We start from the raw sequence: 22,784 nt of genomic DNA, 5'->3' as shown, positions 1-22,784 counted from the left end.
TTTTCCCCTCACACCCGATGTTCCCCTCAGGCCAGGCTCAAGTGACCCCCTCCTCTTTGGAGACTGCCTTCTCTGGATCTCCCCTATACCCACTCCTGCCCCTCCCCACCCCCTATGCACACAGAGGAGACGAATACACAGCTACTTCCGGATTATTTTATTCACATGGCTTGGTGGGGTACAGGCACTCCTGCCAGAGAGACAGGAGCAGGCCTCCCCGCCGGCCATGGTCAGTCACCCACCTCCCAGCCCTCTTAGGGTTAGTGCTAGTTATCACACACACAACAGCGAGGGGGTAGAGAAAGGAAGGCAAGAAGGGATCCCCATCTGCCCAGGGGCTTTAGATGGCCGCAGCCTGAGCCCCCTCCATCCTGGCTGGGCCTGGAGCCCCTGTCTCTGAAAACCCCACACTGGGCAGCCGCACCCGGAACCCACCTTCTTCCTGGTCCCCACTCCCACTCCGGGCCTTGGGGCTTAGGGACACCCTAGGGAAGCGGAACTTGGGTGACTTCTCTCTGACGGGGGACTTGGGGGCTGCATCGCCCTCCTGCCCCCGAGACGCTTTAGAAGGGGCCGCCAGGCCTACACGTGGCAAGCGGACCCGGACCCGGCCCCGGCGCCCCAAGGCCCCTTCCCCACTGCCCTCTTCCTCCTCCTCCTCCTCGGGGCTGGGGGAGCCTTCCCCAGTCACCATCTCACTTTGGCTGAAGCCCACACGGGGCAGCCTGAGTTTGGGGCTCTTGGCCTTCTCACCCTCCTCGGCCCCCTCCTTGGCCCACGCCAGGCCAAACCGGGGCAGCCGTACCTTGAGCTTGTGTCCAGCCTCCCCCTCCCCGTCTGCCACCTGGTACTCAGCGTGGTTGCCCCCGGGTGGCGAGAGCTCCACGTCGAGCAGTGAGAGGCGGAAGGTACGCTCGTCCCCTGGGGGCTGCCCCTGAGCACCCTCGCCCCCCACCCCAGCTCCCGCCCCCAGCGTGGGCAACTTCAGCCTCAGCCCACCCTTGCCTGTGGCCACCTCGCCCGCCTGTGCCTCTCGGCTTAGCCCCACGTCCAGCTCAAGCTGGGGCACTGTCACGGTGGGCATCTTGAAGACACCCTCACCCACCAACAGCTCCCCACCTGCAGCCTGGGCTCCAGGCAGAGACAGGGTCACCTGGGGCACCTGAACCCTGTAGCCTGCTGTGTCCTCTGCTGAAGGGACTGTACTCTCAGCTTGCTGCCCTGGGGTACCCACCTCCCCAAAGCCGGTCAGCTCCACCTGGGGCAGGGAGGTGCCCAGCAGAGGCATCCTCAGCCCCGCCTCATGGCCCTCCGTGACCACCTGCCTGGCTGTGGACACCTTCAGGCCTGACAGCTGCATTCCACTGACGGCCACAGCCCCCTCTGCCCTCCCTTCCTCCTGGGCACCCAGTGTGACCAGCTCCACCTCGGGGATCTTAAGCTGCACAGCGGTGGACTCAGCCTTTTCCCCTGGGCTGGCACGCTCACCGTGAACTTCTGCTTCCTTCCCTCGAGCCAGCCCAAAGGAGGGCATCTTCAGCTTGGGCATCTTCACCCTCCCATCCCAGCCCCAGCCCTTGCCCTCCAACTCAGCCATCCCCGGCACTAGTTCTGCTGCCTCAGTGTCCCGGCCTCTGACCCCAAACTTGGGCAGAGCAAACCTGGGCCCCTTGAACTTGAGGTCGGCCCCTGCCACCTCTGCCTTGCCTGAGGGCAGGTGGGCATCCAGACTGAGCTGTGGGATGGACAGATCGAGGGCAGGCAGCAGGCCTGCCTCCCCAGTCCCTTTGGCTTCAGCCTCAGCCCCCACCCGAGCCTTGGGGAGTGAGATGGCAAACTTGGATACCTTCAGCTTGGTGGCTCGCCCAGCCCCCTCAGCCTCTGCCTTAGCCACCTTTGGCCCTGAGAGTCCAAACTTAGGTAAGGAGAACTTGGAAGAGGGTTTGACTTTCATCTCCATCATCTCCAGCCGCCCTTCCTCAATTTCCACAGCGGGCAGCTGTGGAGTGACAATTTCAACAGAAGGCACTCGGAAGCCCACTTCCCTGACCCCTGCTGCCACCTCGGGGCCCTCCGCCCGCTCTACCTTGCCCATTTCAGTGGCTGGGACCTGCCCCTCCAGGCCAAGGGCTCCTGGTAGGTCTAGCTCCACTGAGGGCAGAGTGAGAGAGGGGACACCCACATGAGCCTCACCATCCACCTCTGGCTGCAGACAGGGAAGTGTTACCAGCTTCCCTGAGACCTCAGCACCCGCCTCGCCTGGCTTTCCCCGTGATGGGGACTCTGCCCTCCCTAGCTTGGGCATGGTCATCTTGGGCATCTTGAAGCCAAATTCCATCCCTTCTGCCTGCTCTGCCTTGGCGGCCTTTAGCTGCACCTCTGGAGCCCTGGGCAGCTTCACCTCTGGTGCCTTCGGAAGATGCACATCGGGAACCTTCGGTACTTGCATTTCCGGCAGCCGAATCTCTGACACTTTCGGCAGCTGCACCTCAGGGAGGTGCACATCGGGCACGGTCATCTCAGGCACCTTAGGGAGTTTTATCTCCGGGAGCTTCACGTCAGGGACTTTCATTTCGGAGACTTTGGGCAGCTGCACCTCTGGGAGGTGTACATCGGGCACGGCCATTTCGGGCACCTTGGGGAGTTTCATCTCTGAGACTTTTGGCAGCTGCACCTCGGGGAGTCGAACCTCTGGCACAGCCATCTCGGGCATTTTAGGGAGTTTCATCTCTGGGGCTTTCGGCAGCTGCACCTCTGGGAGGTGCACATCGGGCACGGCCATCTCAGGCACCTTCGGGAGTTTCACTTCAGGGAGTTTCATTTCAGGAAGTTTCATCTCAGGCACCTTTGGAAGCTTCATCTCAGGGACTTTCATCTCTGGGACTTTCGGCAGCTGCACCTCTGGAAGCCGCACCTCTGGCACAGCCATCTCTGGCACCTTTGGGAGTTTCATCTCTGACACTTTGGGCAGCTGCACCTCCGGAAGCCGCACCTCTGGCACAGCCATCTCTGGCACCTTGGGGAGTTTCATCTCTGGGACTTTTGGCAGCTGCACCTCTGGAAGCCGCACCTCCGGCACAGCCATCTCTGGCACCTTTGGGAGTTTCATCTCTGACACTTTGGGGAGCTCCACCTCTGGAAGCCGCACCTCCGGCACAGCCATCTCTGGCACCTTTGGGAGTTTCATCTCTGACACTTTGGGGAGCTCCACCTCTGGGAGTCGAACCTCTGGAAGAGCTGCCTCGGGCACTTTTGGAAGCTTGACTTCAGGAGCCTTGGGGAGCTTCACTTCAGGTCCCTTGGGCACCTTGACCTCAGGCCCTGACACTCCGATGCCAAGGGAGGGCATCTTGATGGTGGGCAGCTTCAGCTTGCTCTCTACAACTTCAGGAGCAGCAGGCCGGGGCTCCAAGAGGGAAAGCCCAAAGGTGGGCATTCGAAGTCTGGGACCTTTCACCCTGGCCTCAGGGATGCCCTTGGCTACCTTGGCCTCAGCAACTTCCTTTGCTCGAGCCCCAAATCGGGGGAAACTAAGGCGGGGCATCTTCAGGGCCACCTCAGGTGCCTCTCCCCGGGCCTCCACCTCCGCACCCGGCAAGGCCAGGTCCACCCCCACAGTCGGTGCTGCCACATCCAGGGTGGGCACCACTACCGACACAGCCCCTTCCCGGGTCTCTAGGCAGGGAAGTGGAGGCAGAGCGGGCAGTGAGGGTAAGGCAGGCAGCTCCACCTGGGGGACCTGGATCCCCACGGCTGGGGCCTCCACAGCAGGCGGAGCCGGGGTTCCAAGCCCAAGGGTTGGTAGGTGGAGGGCAAAGCCACCAGCTGCCTCTGCGGAGGGGGCAGCCTTGGGGGCTGAGACCTGGGGGACACCCACCTCGGCCCCTGGCAGCCGGGGCCCAACCAGCTCCACCTGAGGGGCTGTGAAACGAGCCCCTGTGGCCACCTCGGCCTCCACCTTGGCCTTCCTGGGGGGAGGAGCAGCGGCGGCCAGCCGGGCTGCCTGAGCCTCTTCGGCCACTTCTCGTACACGCAGCCGAGGCAGCTGGAGGCGCCGGCGGGCAGGGGCGGCCGGGACAGGACCCTTGGCAGCCTCAGCTTTGAGGCCCCGGCGCAGGCGGGAGAACTTGGGAAAGGAGAACTCGACGTCAACAGGGGCCAGGTCAGCGGGGACCCCCAGAGCCCCAGGCACCATCTTCTTCTTCTTCACAGGGGACAGACTCTGGATGTTCTGGGGAAAGAGGAGAGAGGCGGGAGGCGGTGGGACAGTGGGAGGCTGGGAGTGGACAGGAAAAGCCCCACCTGGTATTGGACCAGGCTGGGGATGCCCTGGGTCAAGTATCTTGTCCCCCAAACATCATCCCCACTTCTTGCCTGCCTTTTCACCATGAGTGCCCAGGAAGGCAGGCAGCCATCTAGAATCTCCAAATGAGTCAACAGGAGTATGGGGACTGGGACCCAAGACTTCTAGGTCCTGATCTGGGATTTTCCCCAACATCCTCATTCTAGAGATGGGGAAGCCGAGGCCCAGGGAGGGAAATAAATTTGTCCAGGGCCACTCAGCAGTAATTGGGCCGCACTCAGGCTGGAATCTGGCTTCCCTGGTTCCAAGTAGCCTGGTCAGGACCCCTAGCAAGCTTGGATCCGATGGTGGGGACGCCTCTCCGAGGTGGGTGAGGGCCCTGGGCTGGGGTGGGTCTGTCCCCCTCCCTGGGGAAGAGTTTGGGGCAGAGAGGAAGGGGCAGAGGGTGGGATTAGCTTGGGTTAGTGACAAGACAGAGGGCAAAGCTGGCCCATGGTGGCGGGGAATGGGGCTCACGGCGCAGAGACCGGATCGCTGGGGCAGTCCAGGGCCGGGGCCGGGCTAAGCACGCGTACCAGCTTGGCCACCTTGGCCCGCGGACCCTTGATCTCGTAGCCAGACACGGTCCCGGGCCGCAGCGCCAGGTCCCCGGTGGGCACAGTGCGCTTCAGGCAGAAGGAGACTTTGTAAGGCTCGGCGCATTGCAGCAGGCGTAGTGCGTCCTCGTACTTGAAGTTCTCGAAGAACACTCGGGCACTCAGCAGCTGGTCCCCTGCAGGCGAGGTGGAGGTGCGCAGCACGTGGGCATCTCCCGGCTCCACCCGGGCCTAGTTCTGCCCACTTGCGCCAAGGCCCCGCGGTGCGGCCCCGCCCCAAATTTTAGTCTCTCCAGTCCCCAGCGCAGGATTGAGTCGCAGTTACGCTAGTCCCTGCCCCATGACCTTATCCCCGCCCCCTGCAATGAACAAAGCCGCGCCCTCTCAGGTCACGCCAGCACCTTGTCACTCCTCTACCCATCCTTACGTTTCAGATATTGACTTGTTTCTTTTACCGAGAGAACAGAATCAGAAGGGAACTTCCAGAAGCTCCCACATTGTCTGTTCACCCCCTTTCCCCTGCGGCGACTTACTCCACTCTCCTGTTTCTGGGGATGAACTAACCCCACTCCTAGCTCAGGGCAATCCCTCCACCGCCTTCTCAGGGACATCCTCCAGCAATTCTCTCCTCTTCCCACATCATCAGTTGTCCTTCTCGTCTACATTATTCCCATCAGCATACAAACATTATTATTTCTCCCATAAGAAAGGTTGTCAACTGGGCGCAGTGGCTCACGCCTATAATCCCAACACTTAGGGAGGCCGAGGCCGGCGGATCACGAGGTCAGGAGATTGAGACCATCCTGGCTAACACGGTGAAACCCTGTCTCTACTAAAAATACAAAAAAAAAATTAGCTGGGCGTGGTAGCAGAAGCCGGTAGTCCCAGCTACCCGTGAGGCTGAGGCAGGAGAATAGCGTGAGCCCAGCAGGTGGAACTTGCAGGGAGGCCAAGCTTGCAATGAACCGAGATGGTGCCACTGCACTCCAGCCTGGGCGACAGAGGAGACTCCGTGTCAAAAAAAAAAAACAAAAAAAAAACAAGGTTGTCATGGCCTCACTCCCCCGGAGCTCCTGCCCTGTTGATCTGTTCACCTTAATAGGCAAAAGGTATTGAGTTCTCCAGTAGCATTGTTACCAGTTCTTCAATCACACCTCTGACCCTACTTTCCCACACACACATCTGAACTGCTCCTCTCAAGGTCCCAGGCAGTGACCTCTGTGTAGTAAGTTTAAGGGTCAAGTCCCAGGCCTCATCTGCTTAAACCACTCAGCATCTGATCTAACTTCACTCTCTCTCATACACTTGCTTCCCTTGGCTTCCAAGGTGCCACACCCTCTGGAGCCTCTCTAGGGGTTCCTTGTCAGTCTCCATAGATGTTTGCTTTCTCTCTCCCTGATTTCTTTCTTTCTTTTCTTTTCTTTTACGAACAGTCTCACTATGTTGCCCAGGCTGATGTTACCCAGTCCAGTCTCAAATTCCTAGGTTCAACTGATCCTCCCACCCCAGCCTCCAAAAATGCTGATATTACAGGCGTGAGCCACTATACCCAGCTTTCTTTCCTTCTTTCTTTCTTTCTTCCTTCCTTCCTTCTTTCTTTCTTTTTTGAGATGGAGTTTTACTCTTGTTGCCCAGGCTGGAGTGCAATGGCACGATCCCGGCTCACCACAACCTTTGCCTCCCAGCTTCAAGCGACTTTCCTGGGACCGCAGGCATGTGCCACCACGCCCGGCTAATTGTGTATTTTTAGTAGAGACGGGGTTTCTCCATGTTGGTCAGGCTGGTCTCAAACTCCCTCCTGGGCTCAAGCGATCCTCCCACCCTTGGCTTCCCAAAGTGTTGAGATTACAGGTGTGAGCCACCCCATGCTTGACCATACTGTACTGTTAATGCAGCAGTTCAGCACAGTCAATTCATGTTTCTCCTCTGCTCACAGCCCTCACAGAATAAAAGCCAAAGTCCTATAAAGCCCTCTAAAAAGTCCCTACCTCAGGGGATCTGCCCCTCTTGGCCTTCCAAAGCGCTGGGATTACAGGCGTGAGCCACCATGCCCAGCCTCTTTTTTTTTTTAAAGACAAGATATCGCTCTTTCGCCCAGGCTGTAGCACACTGGTGCAATGACAAATCACCGCAGCCTTGAACTTTCAGCCTCAAGCAATCCTCCTGCCTCAGCCTCCTGAGTACCTGCGACTGCAGCCCCATGCCACCACACCCAGCCTCTCTGGCCTCTTAAAGACACACTATCCCAGACCTCAGGACTTGGACCTCCTCTCTGTCTACATGCTCAAGTCACCCCTTGGGAATTCTTGGGAAGCTCATCCAGATTGAGGAGTTTAAAGATCATAAATCTGCTAACAATACCTGAGCATATCTCTGCAGCCCAGCACTCTCTCCTCCACGCTAGACTCACATCCAACATCTCCATCATATCTCCACGTGGGTGTCCAACACCACACCTCTCCTTTAACAGATCCAAACTGCACTCCTGGTCTTCTCCAAATGAGTGCTAGTCTCAGTGTGCTACTTTCGAGAGACCAGCAACTCCATCCTCAGTCAAAAATCCCTGGATCCAACCTTGACAACTTTCTTTCCATCATACCTAATATCCAGCCCTCAAAGCTCCTCCTTCAAAATATATCCAGAATCCAGAATATATATCTACATACATACCTCCAAAACCTTTTGGTCCTGAGCATCCTCATCTCTTACCTGGATAATCACAGTAGCCACCTTGTTGGTCTCCCTGCTTCTAACTCTGCCCTACTGTTTGATGTTATTGGCTTTGTTTTTGAAACAGAATCTTGCTCTGTTGCCCAAGCTGGAGCGCAGTGGTGTGATCATGGCTCATTGCAGCTTCAATCTCCTGGGCTCAAGCGATCCTCCCAACTTGGCTTCCCAAAGTGCTGGGATTACAGGTGTGAGCCATCCCGTGCTTGACCATACTCTACTGTTAATGCAGCAGTTCAGCACAGTCAATTCATGTTTCTCCTCTGCTCACAGCCCTCACAGAATAAAAGCCAAAGTCCTATAAAGCCCTCTAAAAAATGCCCTCCCCTTACCTCTCTGGGCTCCTCTCTTACTTTCCTCTTCACTAACTCAATTGCATAGACACTGGCTTCCTCACTGTTTCTCCTGCAAGAAAGGCATGGTCCCACCTTGGAGCATTTTTGCTAGCTGTTCCCTCTTCCAGATGGCCTCATAGCTTGTTCCCTTATCTCATTTAGCCTTTTCACCCTTTCCAGCCCACCTCATTTTTTTTTTTTTTTTTTTTTGAGACGGAGTCTCGCTCTGTCGCCCAGGCTGGAGTGCAGTGACCGGATCCCAGCTCACTGCAAGCTCCGCCTCCCAGGTTTACGCCATTCTCCTGCCTCAGCCTCCTGAGTAGCTGGGACTACAGGCGCCCGCCACCACGCCCGGCTAATTTTTTGTATGGTTTTTAGTAGAGACGGGGTTTCACCATGTTAGCCAGGATGGTGTCGATCTCCTGACCTCGTGATCCGCCCATCTCGGCCTACCAAAGTGCTGGGATTTTCACCCAGGCTAGAGTGAAGTGGCACGAACTTGGCTTATTGCAACCTCAAGCAATTCTCCTGCCTCAGCCTCCTGAGTAACTAGGATTATAGGCGCCTGCCACCACATCCAGCTAATTTTTGTATTTTTAGTAGAGACAGAGTTCAAGGCCAGTCTGACCTCAGGTGATCTGCCCACCTTGGCCTCCCAAAGTGCTGGGATTACAGGTGTGAGCCACCGTGCCTGGCCAAGCCCACCCCATTTAAAAATGCAGCTGTAGCACATTTTGTCCTCCTGGCAACTGTAGCACTTACTGCTTTCTAATTTACTAGATATTTTACTTAATTTGCTTAAATATGTCTCTCCTCACTGGAATGTAAGCTCCATAAGTACAAGGACTGTTGTTCACTGTTTTATTCACTGCTGTAGCCCAAGCACCTAAGATAATGTCTGAAATAGGGCAGGGCACGGTGGCTCACGCCTGTAATTCCAGCACTTTGGGAGACCGAGGCGGATGGATTATTTGAGGTCAGGAGTTCGAGACCAGTCTGGCCAACATGGTGAAACCCCGTCTGTACTAAAAATACAAAAATTAGCCGGGCATGGTGGCCTGCGCCTGTAATCCCAGCTACTCAGGAGGCTGAGGCAGGAGAATTGCTTGAACCTGGGAGGCGGAGGTGGCAGTGAGCCGAGATCGCACCATTGCACTCCAGCCTGGGCAACAAGAGACAAACTCCGTCTCAAAATAAATAAATAAATAAATAAATAAAGTCTGAAATAGAAGACACTAATAAATAGTTGTTGCATGAATAAATCACGCCAGCTTCATCTATGTTTCCTAAAACATCCTTCACTTACAAAGCTTCTCTTCCCAACCCCTCCAAGTGACTCACTCCACCCTTTTCTCCTGCCCCAACAACAAAAACATTTACTAGCACTCACGTAGTTAAGCACTATGTGCCACTTAGCTATGTGCTAAGTGTTTTCACATACTGACTCGTTTAATCTACAATACATAATAACCCCATACTAGAATAAGTCCCATTTCAGAGATGAGAAAACTGAGGCACAGAAAGATCACAAGCTAGTAAACGGGGGATGTGGAACTCGCACCCAGACAGTGAACCTCTGGAGTTTGCTGTGAACAGTCAGCAAAGCCCCGCCCCAAGCCCTTAACCCCGCCTCCTGGTCGCCGGTCACGCCCCCATCCCCTGCTCAGTTTCAACTTCTCTTTGGACCCAAGGCAGATTCCTAACCCCGCCCCCGCAGTTCGACCCCGCCCCATATCCCGGGCCCGCCCACCTTCCTGCAGGCTGAGGTTCCTGGCGGCCGGTGAGTCCTCGCGCAGCTCCCGAACGAAGATTCCCTCTTTGCCGCCGCCAGCTACGTTGATGCCGCTGACCCCGGTCTGCGCCTCTGTCTCCACGATAATTTCCACCAACTCCGCCCGCCTCAGCTCCTGCAGAGGGCGGCGAGGTGTAGCGCTGGGGCTCTAGGGCCAGACCTCGCCCAGAGCCCACCATTGCGCTCAACAGTGGCTCATATACATATATTATATACATATATATGTATATATTTATATATATTTAGAGACGGGGCGGGTCTCGCCACATTGCCCAGGCTGGTCTCGAACTCCTCCTCGGCCCAAGCGATCCTCCCGCCTCGGCCTCCCAAAGTGCTGGGATTACAGGCGTGAGCCACCGCGCCCGGCCAGGAGCGGCTGTTCAGCGGGTCTTCAGGGCACACGACCCTCGGCGCCGCGACGTCGGGACACACCCACTCCGGCCTCTCCCCTTTAAGCAAGCCCGCGGGCGACTGGCTTTCTAGGACCCGCGGAACCGTTAAACAGCTCCGCGGGCCGGCTGGCCTCTCTGAGGCTCTAGAGCTGCAGTCGAAAGGGTTTAGGGGAGGAGACGGGGTTGTAAGGGGATGGACTGCGTCAGAGTGGTCTGGAGAGAATTTGAGTTGTGATTGAGAGATTGGCCCAGGATCGTGGGGGCGTGGTCAGGTCGGGAGGGCGGGGCTGGGGGTTGGTGCGGGTAGGAGGGGTAGGAGAGCACAGGCCTGGGAGGAAGAGCCAAATGGGGTATAGAAGCGTGCCAAAGATAGGAATGTGGCCGGAATTTATGGGGGGTTATTTGGAGCTGGGATTGGAGACCCATATTATTTTTTTGTGGGGGGAGACAGGGTCTCTGACTCTGTCCCCAGGCTTGAGTGCGGTGTGATCATGGCTCACTGCAGCCTGGACCTCCTAAACTCAAGCAGTCCTTCCGCTCCAGTCTCCCAAGTAGTTGGGAACACAGGCATGCGCCACCATGCCCAGCTAATTTTTAATTTTTATTTTTTAAGAGACAGGGGTCTCACTGTATTGCCCAGGCTGGCCTCAAACTCCTGGCCTCAAGAGATCCTCCTGTCTCAGCCTCCCAAAGCCCTGGGATTATAGGCATGAGCCACTGGCATCTGGCCCCGAGACCCATATTCTCCAAGCCGGATTGAACTATGGGGGAGGGGCTTTAATTATAGCAGAACAAGAGAATAGTTGAGGATGGGATTCTGAGGAAGGGGCTGGCTGGACCTTCAAGCCGTCTGGGATTCGGGGGACAGGGAGTGGGATTTGCCTCCCTGCAGGCTTGAATGTGTGTGAGAATGTGCTCTATTGTAAATTCAATGACCCGAAGACCTGCGAAACGCCCACAGGAGAGGGAATCCAGTGAAGGGGGTCTGCGTGGGTAATGAATGGGACTGGCAGACATGGCATTCCCAGTATTTACTGTAAATGATGCAGACTGGACCTGGCCCAGAAGCCACTGTGGGATTCACAATAGGGCTTCCCAGAAGAGGCACTGACAAACCTGGATCCTGTCTAGGAATCCAATCTGCTGTGTGTCTTAGGAAGAATCTTGCCCTCTATGGACCTACTTCTCTGCTGCAAAATAGGGTAACATAGGCATACTGGAAGGAGGTTGCAGCAGGGATCTGAGAGGATGCTGTCACTTCCAGTGCATCGGGGCCAGCACGGAGTGGAATTGAGCCCAGGACTTGGAGGGAGAGCAGGTCGAGGCCAGATGCCCCACAGCAGTGGCCCCGAGGGACTAGGGGGCTGGCTGAGCAGGGCAGTGTGGTTAAGAAGAGTTGTGGCTGGGGCTGCAGGAAACAGCATGACCACCAAGTACCACCCTTTGGCTCAGCAGGCCTGGACTCAGCATTTTATGTGCAGGATCTCTTTTTTTTTTTTTTTTTTTGAGGCGGAGTCTCGCTCTGTCACCCAGGCTGGAGTGCTATGGCACAATCTGGGCTCACTGCAACTTCCGCCTCCCAGGTTCAAGCGATTCTTCTGCCTCAGCCTCCCGAGTAGCTGGGACTACAGGCACGTGCCACCACGCCCAGCTAATTTTTGTATTTTTAGTAGAGGTGGAGTTTCACCATGTTGGCCAGGATGGTCTCGATCTCTTGACTTCATGATCCACCCACCTTGGCCTCCCAGAATGCTGGGATGACAGGCATGAGCCACTGCACCCAGCCTCTTTTTATTTTTAAGAGTCGGAGTCAGGCTGGGCGCGGTGGCTCATGCCTATAATCCCAGCACTTTGGGAGCCCAAGGTGGGCGGATCACCTGAGGTCAGGAGGTTGAGACCAGCCTGGCCAACATGGCAAAACCCCATCTCTACTAAAAGCCCTAAAATTAGCCCAGTGTGGTGGCAGGTGCCTGTAATCCCAGCTACTCAGGCGGCTGAGGCAGGAGAATCGCTTGAACCTGGGAGACAGAGGTTGCAGTGAGTCAAGATTGCACCACTGCACTCTAGCCTGGGTGACAAGAGAAAGACTCTGTCTCAAAAAAAAAAAAAAAAAAAAAGTCGGTTGGAGTCTTGCTGTTTTGCCCAGGATGGTCTCCAATTCCTGGGCTCAAGGGATCCTCTGGCCTCAGCCTCCCAGAGTGTTGGGATTACAGGTGTGAGCCACCCAACCCAGCCTGCAGGATCTCATTTCATCCCCTCCCCACAGCCTTGGGCAGTCACAGAGGAGGACACTAAGGCCCAGAGAGATAAAGTGACTTGCCTAATGCCCTGTAGCAAGTTAAGTGGCTGGGACTCAACCTTAGGTCTGTGACTCCAGAACCCATAGGCCATCCCATAGGCAGAGAACTCCTGGCGCTCTACCTACTGCCTCTCACCCCTAGTATCAGCTTGGCCCCTGTAAGAGTAGACCCGCTCTGTGCCTGGTAGACAGTAAGACACGGTGGATGCCAGTCCACCATCTCAGTAACAGTGACAGCAGCTGCCGTTCAAAGAGGTTTCCTCGCCGGGCGCGGTGGCTCAAGCCTGTAATCCCAGCACTTTGGGAGGCCGAGACGGGCGGATCACGAGGTCAGGAGATCGAGACCATCCTGGCTAACACGGTGAAACCCCGTCTCTACTAAAAATACAAAAACTAGCCGGGCGAGGTGGCAGGCGCCTGTAGTCCCAGCTACTCGGGAGGCTGAGGCAGGAGAATGGTGTGAACCCGGGAGGCGGAGCTTGCAGTGAGCTGAGATCCGGCCACTGCACTCCAGTCCGGGCGACAGAGCGAGACTCCGCCTCCAAAAAAAAAAAAAACAACAACAAAGAGGTTTCCTCGGCACCAGACTCTGCAAATGGCTCAAGCGTGAGTTCTCAGAGGTGGAGATCATTACCTCCCTTTCTTTTTTTTTCTTTGAGATGGAGTCTCGCTGCAACCCCCAAGCTGGAGTGCAATGGTATGATCTCGGCTCACTGCTACCTCCACTTCCTGGGTTCAAGCGATTCTTCTGCCTCAGCCTCCCGAGTAGCTGGGGCTACAGGCGTGCACCATCATGCCCGGCTAATTTTTGTATTTTTAGCAGAGATGGGGTTTCACCATATTGGCCAGGCTGGTCCCAAACTCCTAACCTCAAATGATCTGCCCGCCTTGGCCTCCCAAAGTGCTGAGATTACAGGTGTGAGCCACTGCGCCCGGCCCCATTACCTCCATTTCACTGATAGGGAAACAGAGGCTCAAAGAGGTGAGTTCATCTGCCCAGGGCCACACAGCTGAAGTGGTAGGGTTGGGATTTGAGCCATGGGTCCAAGCCCATGTCCTTAATCCCTACATTATATGCCCTTGTGTTTTTTTGTTTTTGTTTTTGTTTTTTGTTGTGCGTGTGTGTGTGTGTGTGTGTGTGTGTGGTGTGTGTTTAGACAGGGTCTTTTTTTTCTTTTTTTTTTACTTTGTTTTTCTAATTTATTCTTTCCACACAGGAGACTTAATGCAACAGGATCTTGCTCTTTCACCCAGGCTGGCGGGCAGTGGTTCAATCATATCTCACTGCAACCTCAGCCTCCTGAGTTCAGGTGATTCTCCTACCTCAGCCTCCTGAGTAGCTGGGACTACAGGAATGCGCCACTAAACCTGGGTAATTTTTTTTCCCGGTAGAGACAGGGTCTCCCTATGTTGCCCAGGCTTGTCTCAAACCTCCTAGGCTCTAGCGATCCTCCTGTCTCGGCCTCCCAAAGTGCTGGAATTCCAGGCCTGAGTCACTGCACCTGCATTTACTGCCTCTTCTGATGAAGGGTTTCTGCTGGATTTTCTTTAGCTCCTTATTAACTTAGCTCCTTTATGCACCAATGAATTCACTGCTTTGAGTCTTAGTTTGCGCCAGACACTGCAGTAAGGACATTACATATGTTAATTTTCTTCCCCTCACAGTGACCCATAAAATGGACCCTGTTACTATTTCCATTTCACAGATGGAGAGAATGAGGCACAGAGAGGCCAGAAAGTGCCTCCTTGCTGCCCTAATCTGTGCCTCCCCATTGTCCTCAAGTGCGCTTTGCAGGACACGTGGGCACTCACCTCTGCGCTCCGGCTCCTGGCCTCCATGGCGTTGCTGGGAGGCACCTGCACCCCAGGCTCCTGTGTCCTCTCCCCTTTCTGCTGCAGAACCAGCTTCAGTTCTGCATGGAGCAGCTGCCTCTGAGCCTGCGGGAGGACAGCAGTGGAGGCTTGAGGCCAGGAGGGGATGAGAGGTGGAGGCCATGCTTACAGGGAGACAGCAGGGTGGGTATTGGAAGGGGAGAAGGGCCCCACCCCAGCTGTCCTCTCACCGCTGCCTGGGCGCAGGCACTTTCTCCTAATAGGAGCCCAGCCCTAGGTACCGCACAGCTGTCTGCAGGGCTCACGCCCTTCCGCGGGGTTCTTGCTGCCTGCCAGGGAAAGACCAGGACATGAAGCTCTAGGCAGGCGAGGGAGGGCTGGGGAGGGGCATGTGGCACCAGCCAGCACTCACCTGAGGGTCACCTCCAGCTCCTTGGGCCTCCTGGGTCCGGGGCTCTAAGAAGAATAATGAGAGCAGTGTTATTGGCTAACACCCACTGATGGCTTCCTGAGTGCCTTACCCTGCTGTGTTCTGCTGATACCCTATCCCCATCGCGCAGGTGGGAAACTGATCCTCAGAAGACCTTTACCCAGGATGACTCAGCTGGACAACACACAGTAAAGCCAAAACTGACTCTGAGGCTTCTCTGGCAGCAAGGCCCCTGTGCCAAAGATCTTGGCCAACTGAGGGGGCCAAATTCACTAAAAAATAATTGCTTTTTGAGACAGGGTCTAACTCTGTCTAACTAACTCCATGCCTAGGCTGGAGTGCAGTGGTGCAATCACAGCACACTGCTGCCTCGATTGCTGGGCTCAGGCGATCCTCCCACCTCGGTCTCCTGAGTAGCTGGGACCATAGGTGCAGGCCACAACACCTGGCTACGTGTGTGTTTGTTTGTTTGTTTGTGAGAGAGTTTTGCTCTGTCACCCAGGCTGCAGTGCAATGGCGTGCTCTTGGCTCACTGCAACCACGAACTCCTGGGTTCAAGCCATTCTCCTGACTCAGCCTCCCAAGTAGTTGGGGCTACAGGCATGCACCTTGGGACTACAGGCATGCACCACCATGCCTGGCTAATTTTTGTATTTTTAGTAGAATCGGAGTTTCACCATGTTGGCCAGGCTGGTCTTGAACTCCTGACTGCAAGTGATCTGCCCATCTTGGCCTTCCAAAGTGCAGGAATTACAGGCATGAGCCACCGCACCTGGCAACACCAGGTTAATTTTTAAAATTAATTTATAGAGATGGGGTCTCCCTAGGTTGCCCAAACTGATCTCCAACTCCTGGGCTCATGTATCCTCCTGCCTCAGCCTCCCGACACTATAAAATAATTATAGCCACTCCCATGTACTCCCAGTGAGTAAATCACAGCACCTCTCTATGCTTCAGTTACCTCATCCATAAAATGGAGAGAATAAGAGCTCTTACCTTGCAGAGCTGTTCCGAGGATCAAATGAGTTAATAAGTATAAAGTGCCAGGCACCTGGCAGGTGCTTTATAAATACTTGCTATTATTATTATTATTATTATTTTTTTTTTTTTTGAGACAGAGTCCCACTCTATTGCCCAAGCTGGAGTTAAGTGGTGCGAATTCAGCTCGCTACAACCTCTGCTTCCTGGGTTCAAGTGATTCTCCTGCCTCAGCCTCTCGAGTAACTGGGATTACAGGTGCCCGCCACCACGCCTGGCTACTTTTTTGTATTTTTAATAGAGCTGGGGTTTCACCATGCTGGCCAGGCTGGTCTCGAACTCCTGACCTCAGGTTATCCACCCGCCTCGGCCTCCCAGAGAGCTGGGATTACAGGCATGAGCCACTGCACCTGTCAGGCCATTATTATTACTAAGAACTTCCTATGGCCTTGACCTTCTGCCAAGCGCCCCACAGGCACCACTGCACGTGGCCCTCAGCACAGCCTTGTGCAATCAGCTACTACTGAGCCCATTACAGAGGAGACAACTGAGGCTGGGGGAAGGGATATCACTAGTCCAGATCACAAATGGTCAAGCCAGGACTTGAACTTGTCTGAAGGCTCCAGCCCTTTATCTGGGTAATAATAACTGATGGGTACTGAGTGGTTAGTATTTGCCGGTCCCCATGCTAGACCTTCAGCTTCTATCTCACCTCGGAAAACCCCATTTCCTGAGAGGCCAAAAGAACTTGCTCAAGGCCTCATAGCACAGCCAGAAGGAGGCAAAGCTGAAATTCACATGCAGCCATCCGCCAGGCCCATCTGGGAAAATGGAGATGAATACTGTCTCCCCCAACTCCCGACTCTGGGCTTGTCCCCACAGCCCCCACCTGGCATGCCAACCCGCCAACCCCTATTGCACAGGGAAAGGTCAGGCCTCACGCGGCACATTCCCTCACACAATGGCCCGTCTGCTGTGCTCAGTTGCATTCCGCCCCTGCCCACCCACCCTGGCCACACAATGGCCCTTCATAGACCATCACTAGGCAGGACAGAGGACATGTGGACCCCTTAACACTCCCACAGCACCCACGCCCCCCCCACACACACACAGTGTAAGAGGGCTTCTTTCTGCATCTCCTAGGGGTCCTGGTCTCTGTGGCCTTCCTGTGAGGCCCCTGCCCCTTCCAGGCTGAGCCAGGACTTGAACTTGTCTAAAAACTCCAGCGCGGGCTGGGCACGTGGCTCAGGCCTGTAATCCCAACACTTTGGGAGGCTGAGGTGCGTGGATCATGAGGTCAGGGGTTCGAGACCAGCCTGGCCAACATGGCGAAACCCCGTTTCCACTAAAAATACAAAAATTAGCCAGGCATGGTGGTGTGCGCCTGTAATCCCAGCTACCCGGGGCTGAGGCAGGAGAGTTGCTTGAGCCCAGGAGACAGAGGTTGTGGTAAACTGAGATCGCGCCACTGCACTCCAGCCTGTGCAACAGAGCGAGACTCCATCTCAAAAAAAATAATAAAAATAAATATAAAAAAAGCTCCAGCGCTTTAACTGGCCAATCATAATAACAACTGATGGGTATTGAGTGGTTAGTAATATTAGCTGGTCCCGCACTGAGACCTTGTCTGCCATGTCTGGGGCATTTCCTCTGAATTGGGCCATGTGCTAGCACCCATAGGCCTCAAAATCACCCTAGATGTTGTGTCTGTTACAGGGGTGGAAACTGAGGCTCACAGAGGGGTCACTCAGCCAGAAAGGGACAGAACTAGGACCCGTGCCTGCCCTTCACCCCTGCTTCACCTTAGTTTGCGTGGGTGGCTCTGCACACTGGGGCAGGAGCTGGGTTGGGCAGGAGAGGGTCAGCCGTGCTAGAAGCACACCCAGGCCAGGTGCCGGGCCTGGGCCGGGCAGGCGCTTTACATACTTGTGGGACCCCATTTAACTGATGAGTCAATGAGAGTTAAGAGACTGGTGATCACGGTGACAGAGTCGAGTCTTGAGCCCAGGTGCGAAAGCGAACTCAGTTCCCTTACCCAGGACTGAGACACAGCACAGAGTCCTGAGCTGGGGGCATGAGAAGCCTGGACCTTGGTGGTGGTAGTGGAGGGGGTCTCCTGGGTCACAAGCTGTCTGTCCCAGGCCCGTGGCTGTGAGGGTCATGCCCGGAGCCTGGCACAGGAAGTTCAGGCGGGGCAGGGACAAGAGAGAGTGCCCTCCTTCTTCGTCCCTCTCTGGGACAGGCACCCAGCCCAGGTTATATTTAGCCCAACTGTGCCCTTCCTGAGCCACGTACCCAGCTCCTGGGGTAAGGTGGGGGCAGCTTCGGAAGGAAACCCACAGAGAGGACTCTGTGTTCCCAGCTCTGCCTATCCCACGAGGGAGGGGAAGGAGGGGTGGGGAGGCTCCTGGAGGGGCGGTCCCTGCCTTGTGTTAGGAGCAGATCTACTGGGACCAGGCAGACACTCCAGGTGCCAGCAGCCTATTTCTTGGGCGGTTACTGTGGCATGACCCTGGCATATGCCAGAGTTTTCAGAATCCCCAGGGTCCTCATTTCTTGAGCACCTACTATGTGCTAAGTAAGATCCTTCCTGTCTTGGCTCCTTAAATCTTTGTAACATCTCCCTGGAGTGGGTACAACTGAGATATCCATTTCAGATGCGACTCATGCCCTTCAGAGCAGCTGGGAGCGAGGGGTTGTCATTTGGAGGCTGCTGAGGGATGGGCTGAGGGCATTGCCCTTCTGGCCCTCTTTCCCTGGTGACTGCCACCAACTTCACTTGGGAACCCTGCCTGCTCAGAGCCTCAGCTTTCCCCAGCCACCAGCGTGATCTCCCATAGTAATGGGGGTCGGGGGTTGAGCTGACTCATCCAGACCTCTAAACATTATCCGAGGCCATCTAGGGAGTCAGGGGGAGTTAAGGCGGTGACCTCTGGCTGCCTCAGTTAGTCCCTGCTCCAGCACTTCCCAGGTGTGAGGACTTGGGCAAGATCCTTCATCTCTGGGGCCTCAGTTTCTCCATCTGTAAAATGGAGCCAATAAGAATGGCTTTGAAGATTTGTGAGAGAACAGCGGGTGCTTAGAATATTCCTCGTGTATAGTAAGTGTTCAATTAATATAAACTCGTCTCTGACAGCAATAGGGAGAGTATGGAGGGAGGGGGCTGTGCATCTCACAGTGTTGCACATCCAACCTTTGCTCCTCAGTGGCCCCCACTTTCTCTGCTACCAGAGGGGAGCTTTGGCTGAGAGACAAAACCCAGCTCAGGCACCAGCCTCCCACCAACAGGATCCATGCTGCCTCCCTAGCATCCTACTCCAGGGAACCACCCCAGACATTCTGCCCCAGCTCTGGTGTTTTTTTGCTTGTTTGTTTTTTGGAGATAGGGTCTTATTCTGTCACTGAGACTGGAGTGCAGAGGTGTCATCACGGCTCACTGCAGCCTGGACCTCCTGGGCCCAACTCATTCTCCCATCTCAGCCTCCAGAGTAGCTGGGACCACAGGCATGCAACACCATACCCAGCTAATTTAAAAAAAAAAAAAAATTTTTGGCCGGGCGCGGTGGCTCAAGCCTGTAATCCCAGCACTTTGGGAGGCCGAGACGGGCAGATCACGAGGTCAGGAGATCGAGACCATCCTGGCTAACATGGTGAAACCCCATCTCTACTAAAAAATACAAAAACTAGCCGGGCGAGGTGGCGGCGCCTGTAGTCCCAGCTACTCAGGAGGCTGAGGCAGGAGAATGGCGTGAACCCGGGAGGCAGAGCTTGCAGTGAGCTGAGATCCGGCCACTGCACTCCAGCCTGGGCGACAGAGTGAGACTCCGTCTTAAAAAAAAAACAAAAAAGAAAGAAAAAAGAAATTTTTTTTTGTAGAGATGGGGCCTCTCTATGCGGCCCAGGCTGGTCTCGAACTCCTGGGCTTAAGCAGTCCTCCCTCCTCGGCCTCCCAAAGTGTTGAGATTATAGGCATGAGCCAACATTCCCGGCTGCCCTAGCTCTTTAAAAGCAGCAACTCATTTATTCTGGTGCCAGCCCTGTGAGGTGGCCTGGGGACATAAGCCCATTTTAGAGATGGGGAAGCAGAGGCACAAAGGATGAAGTATCTTGCCCAAGGCTGCACAGCCAGAAAGGAGAGGAAAGGGGATTTGAACCACTGGCTCCAAAGTCTGTACCTTTCACACACCTACAACACATGGCTTCCTGAGTCCCCAGGCCGCCTCCCAGCACCTCCCGGGACCCTGAACCTCATTCCCACAGTGTCTCAGCCTGGCCAGGGAGGGGACTGGCCGGCTGATCTCTTACCGCTGAGCCTCCAGACACCTCAAGAGCTCCTGGTCCCGTCTGTCAGCCCCAGCCCTAGGCTGGGGGGGAAAAGGAATGGGGAGGGGAAGGAGAGAGAGATCCCAGCCATTGGCTGCGGAGGTGTGACGTCACCAGAGGGTGGGTGGTAGAGAAACAAATATCCCCCTCCTCCAGCTACATCTATCCACAAGCCTTGGGGGCCAAGAGACAGCCACCAGCCGCCTCTCTCTTGCCTGGGCCGAGACCTCTGCCATGAGCTCAGCTTCAAGGATTTGCACATTGACTTCCTCGACTTGGAGAATCAGGACCCCACCCCAGCCCCACCGTTTCCTGGCTCCAGGACCCCGGCCTGGCCAATGGCCTCTACCGTAAACTCCTTCCACTCCCTCTCCCTGTCAACTTGGGTTCAAATCACAGCTCGACCACTTCCTGGCTGGGTGACCTGCCGCCAGTCACAGCCTCTCTCTGTGGATAGTAAGAGTACCTACCTTATGGGGTTGTGGTGAAGATTAAATGAGTCAAGAGACTGAAAATGTAAAACAATGCCTGGCACAGAATGAGGGTTACTAATGAGTATTTGGGGCCGGGCGCGGTGGCTCAAGCCTGTAATCCCAGCACTTTGGGAGGCCGAGACGGGCGGATCACGAGGTCAGGAGATCGAGACCATCCTGGCTAACACGGTGAAACCCCGTCTCTACTAAAAAAAATACAAAAAATTAGCCGGGCGAGATGGCGGGCGCCTGTAGTCCCAGCTACTGGGAGGCTGAGGCGAGAGAATGGCGTAAACCCGGGAGGCGGAGCTTGCAGTGAGCTGAGATCCGGCCACTGCACTCCAGCCTGGGTGACAGAACGAGACTCCGTCTCAAAAAAAAAAAAAAAAAAAAAAAAAAAAAATGAGTATTTGGTATTATTTTTCACACAAATTAAGTGGCTAGCTCGTCTTGCTGGGGGGTTTTGACCCCTTTTGAGTGAAACTGGGCACAGGGGACCCCCAGTTCTCTGTCTGATGGAGTTACTGTTTAGGGGGACACCTATTATATACTAAGTGCCATGCTCAATGCTCAAGCCCTGCTTTTGAATCAAGGGTGTAAAATGGGGTCCTTATGCTCCCCACCCTTTTTTTTTTTTTGAGACAAGGTCTTGCTCTGTCGCCCAGGTTGGAGTGCAGTGGTGTGATCATGGCTCACTGCAGCCTCAACCTCCTGGGCTTAAGCAATCCTCCCGACTCAGCCCCCTCAAGTAGCTGGGACTACAGGCATGCACCAGCATGCCCAGCTAATTTTTGTATTTTTTGTAGAGATGAAGTTTCACCATGTTGCCCAGGCTGGTCTTGAACTCCTGGGCTCAAGCGATCTTCACACTTCAGCCTCCCAAAGTTCTGGGATTACAGGCGTGAGCCACCGCATCTGGCTATGCCCAATTTATAGCTATGTGGCCAGGAGGTGGTGGAGCTGAGGTCCAACCCCTGTTCTCCTGGACCACAAAAACCCTGCTACACTCTTCTGCCCCTTCCACTTTGCAGACAAGAAGTCTCAGAGAAGGTAAGTGACTCTCCCAAGATCACCATAGCAGGTCGTTGGCAGGGGCTCAGATTTGAACCCAGACCTGCCTGACTCCCAAGCCAAGGCTACCAGGCCTCACCCCCATCCCCTAGACCCTGGCCCAGCCCCCAGCCTGCCCTGACTCACCAGACCCCGGGGGGCGGCACAGGGAGCACAGGTACCCCCACATACCACTTGAACCCACCCGGCTGCTGCCTCGGAAGCTCGTCGTTCTCTGAACCCAGGCCCCAAGCCTGGGCTGGGCTGAGGCTGGGGGATTACCCCCAAAGTGCGTGTCAGCAGCTTCTGCCCCATTGTCCAGCCAGGCACAGACACCAAGCCCTGGCCTCCGTCGGCACTGTTGTCCCTCACACCAGCCTGGGTGGTCCCTCTGCAGACCTGTCCCCCATCTCACACCAAGGGTTGGGACCTACTTCGGAGGGCATGGGGGACCAGGCCAGGATGGCAGGATCCCGGAATGCTGGAGGCCTCCCTCCCTTCTCTCTGAAATGCCCCCTGCCCACTCTCAGCCACCGAGGAAGGCAGGAATGTGCTGAGCTCTGGGAAATGCCTTCCAGGCCTGGCAGCAACCAAAGGTTGGGGTGTGGCCAGAAGCCAGCCAGAGCCCTCCTCCTGGGAGGGGTAGAAGGGATGGTATGGTCGGGGCTCCCAATGGGCCTGAGGAGACCCTTACCTCGTTGCATTCTCTCTCCTTCATTGATTCACGCAAACGTTCTTTCGTTCCTGTATTCATTCAACAGACACTCACAAGCCGTGTTTAGTGGTAGGTCTTTTGCGGGCACAGGGGACATCAACAGATCTAACTCCACCCCAGCGGGGAAGGGGCAGACTCAGGAAAGGATCCTGCAGGAGGTGATATCTGCAGTCAAACTGAATTAGTGGGGTGTGGTGGTGGGCACCTGTAATCCCAGTTACTCGAGAGGCTGAGGCAGGAGAATTGCTTAAACCCGGAAGGCAGAGGTTGCAGTGAGCCGAGATTGTGCCATCGCACTCCAGCCTGGGTGACAGAGCGAGCCTCTGTCTCAAAATAATAATAATAATAAATAATAATAAAATGAAGTCAAACTGGAAGATTAAGGAGGAGGGAGCTAAGGAAATAAGGAAGGAGGGGGGTTCCAGGCAGAGGGACAAATGCGGGCAAAGGACGAGGTGAGAAACAGAGCAGGCCTTTATTCACCGTCAGCAAACATTCAGTGAGCACCTGGTCTTGTGTCCAGTCCCAGGCTGGATGG

General features: G+C 55.3%; 1 protein-coding gene across 2 annotated transcripts; it reads right to left on the bottom strand.

Annotated features, from left to right (window-relative positions):
• Positions 1 to 140: 140 nt before the first annotated feature.
• On the bottom strand, positions 141 to 20,246 carry PRX (periaxin). 2 transcript variants are annotated; one of them, XM_033224975.1, is made up of 7 exons: positions 19,991 to 20,246; positions 14,690 to 14,733; positions 14,508 to 14,606; positions 14,257 to 14,382; positions 9,712 to 9,868; positions 4,879 to 5,075; positions 141 to 4,231 (listed from the first exon to the last, which is right to left on the bottom strand). In XM_033224975.1, exons 4-7 carry the CDS (start codon positions 14,281 to 14,283, stop codon positions 341 to 343), a joined length of 4,272 nt encoding a protein of 1,423 aa, XP_033080866.1. In that variant the 5' UTR covers positions 14,284 to 14,382; positions 14,508 to 14,606; positions 14,690 to 14,733; positions 19,991 to 20,246; the 3' UTR covers positions 141 to 340. The 2 variants fall into 2 exon arrangements, with proteins under 2 accessions (XP_033080866.1, XP_033080867.1); XM_033224976.1 differs by lacking the exon at positions 14,508 to 14,606.
• Between the last annotated feature and the right edge of the window lie 2,538 nt (positions 20,247 to 22,784).

Source organism: Trachypithecus francoisi, unplaced genomic scaffold (assembly GCF_009764315.1).
Source record: "Trachypithecus francoisi isolate TF-2019V2 unplaced genomic scaffold, Tfra_2.0 Lachesis_group12, whole genome shotgun sequence".
Taxonomy (NCBI): domain Eukaryota; kingdom Metazoa; phylum Chordata; class Mammalia; order Primates; family Cercopithecidae; genus Trachypithecus; species Trachypithecus francoisi.
Note: the sequence above shows the minus strand (reverse complement) of the source record. Positions and strands in the feature narration are given on the sequence as shown.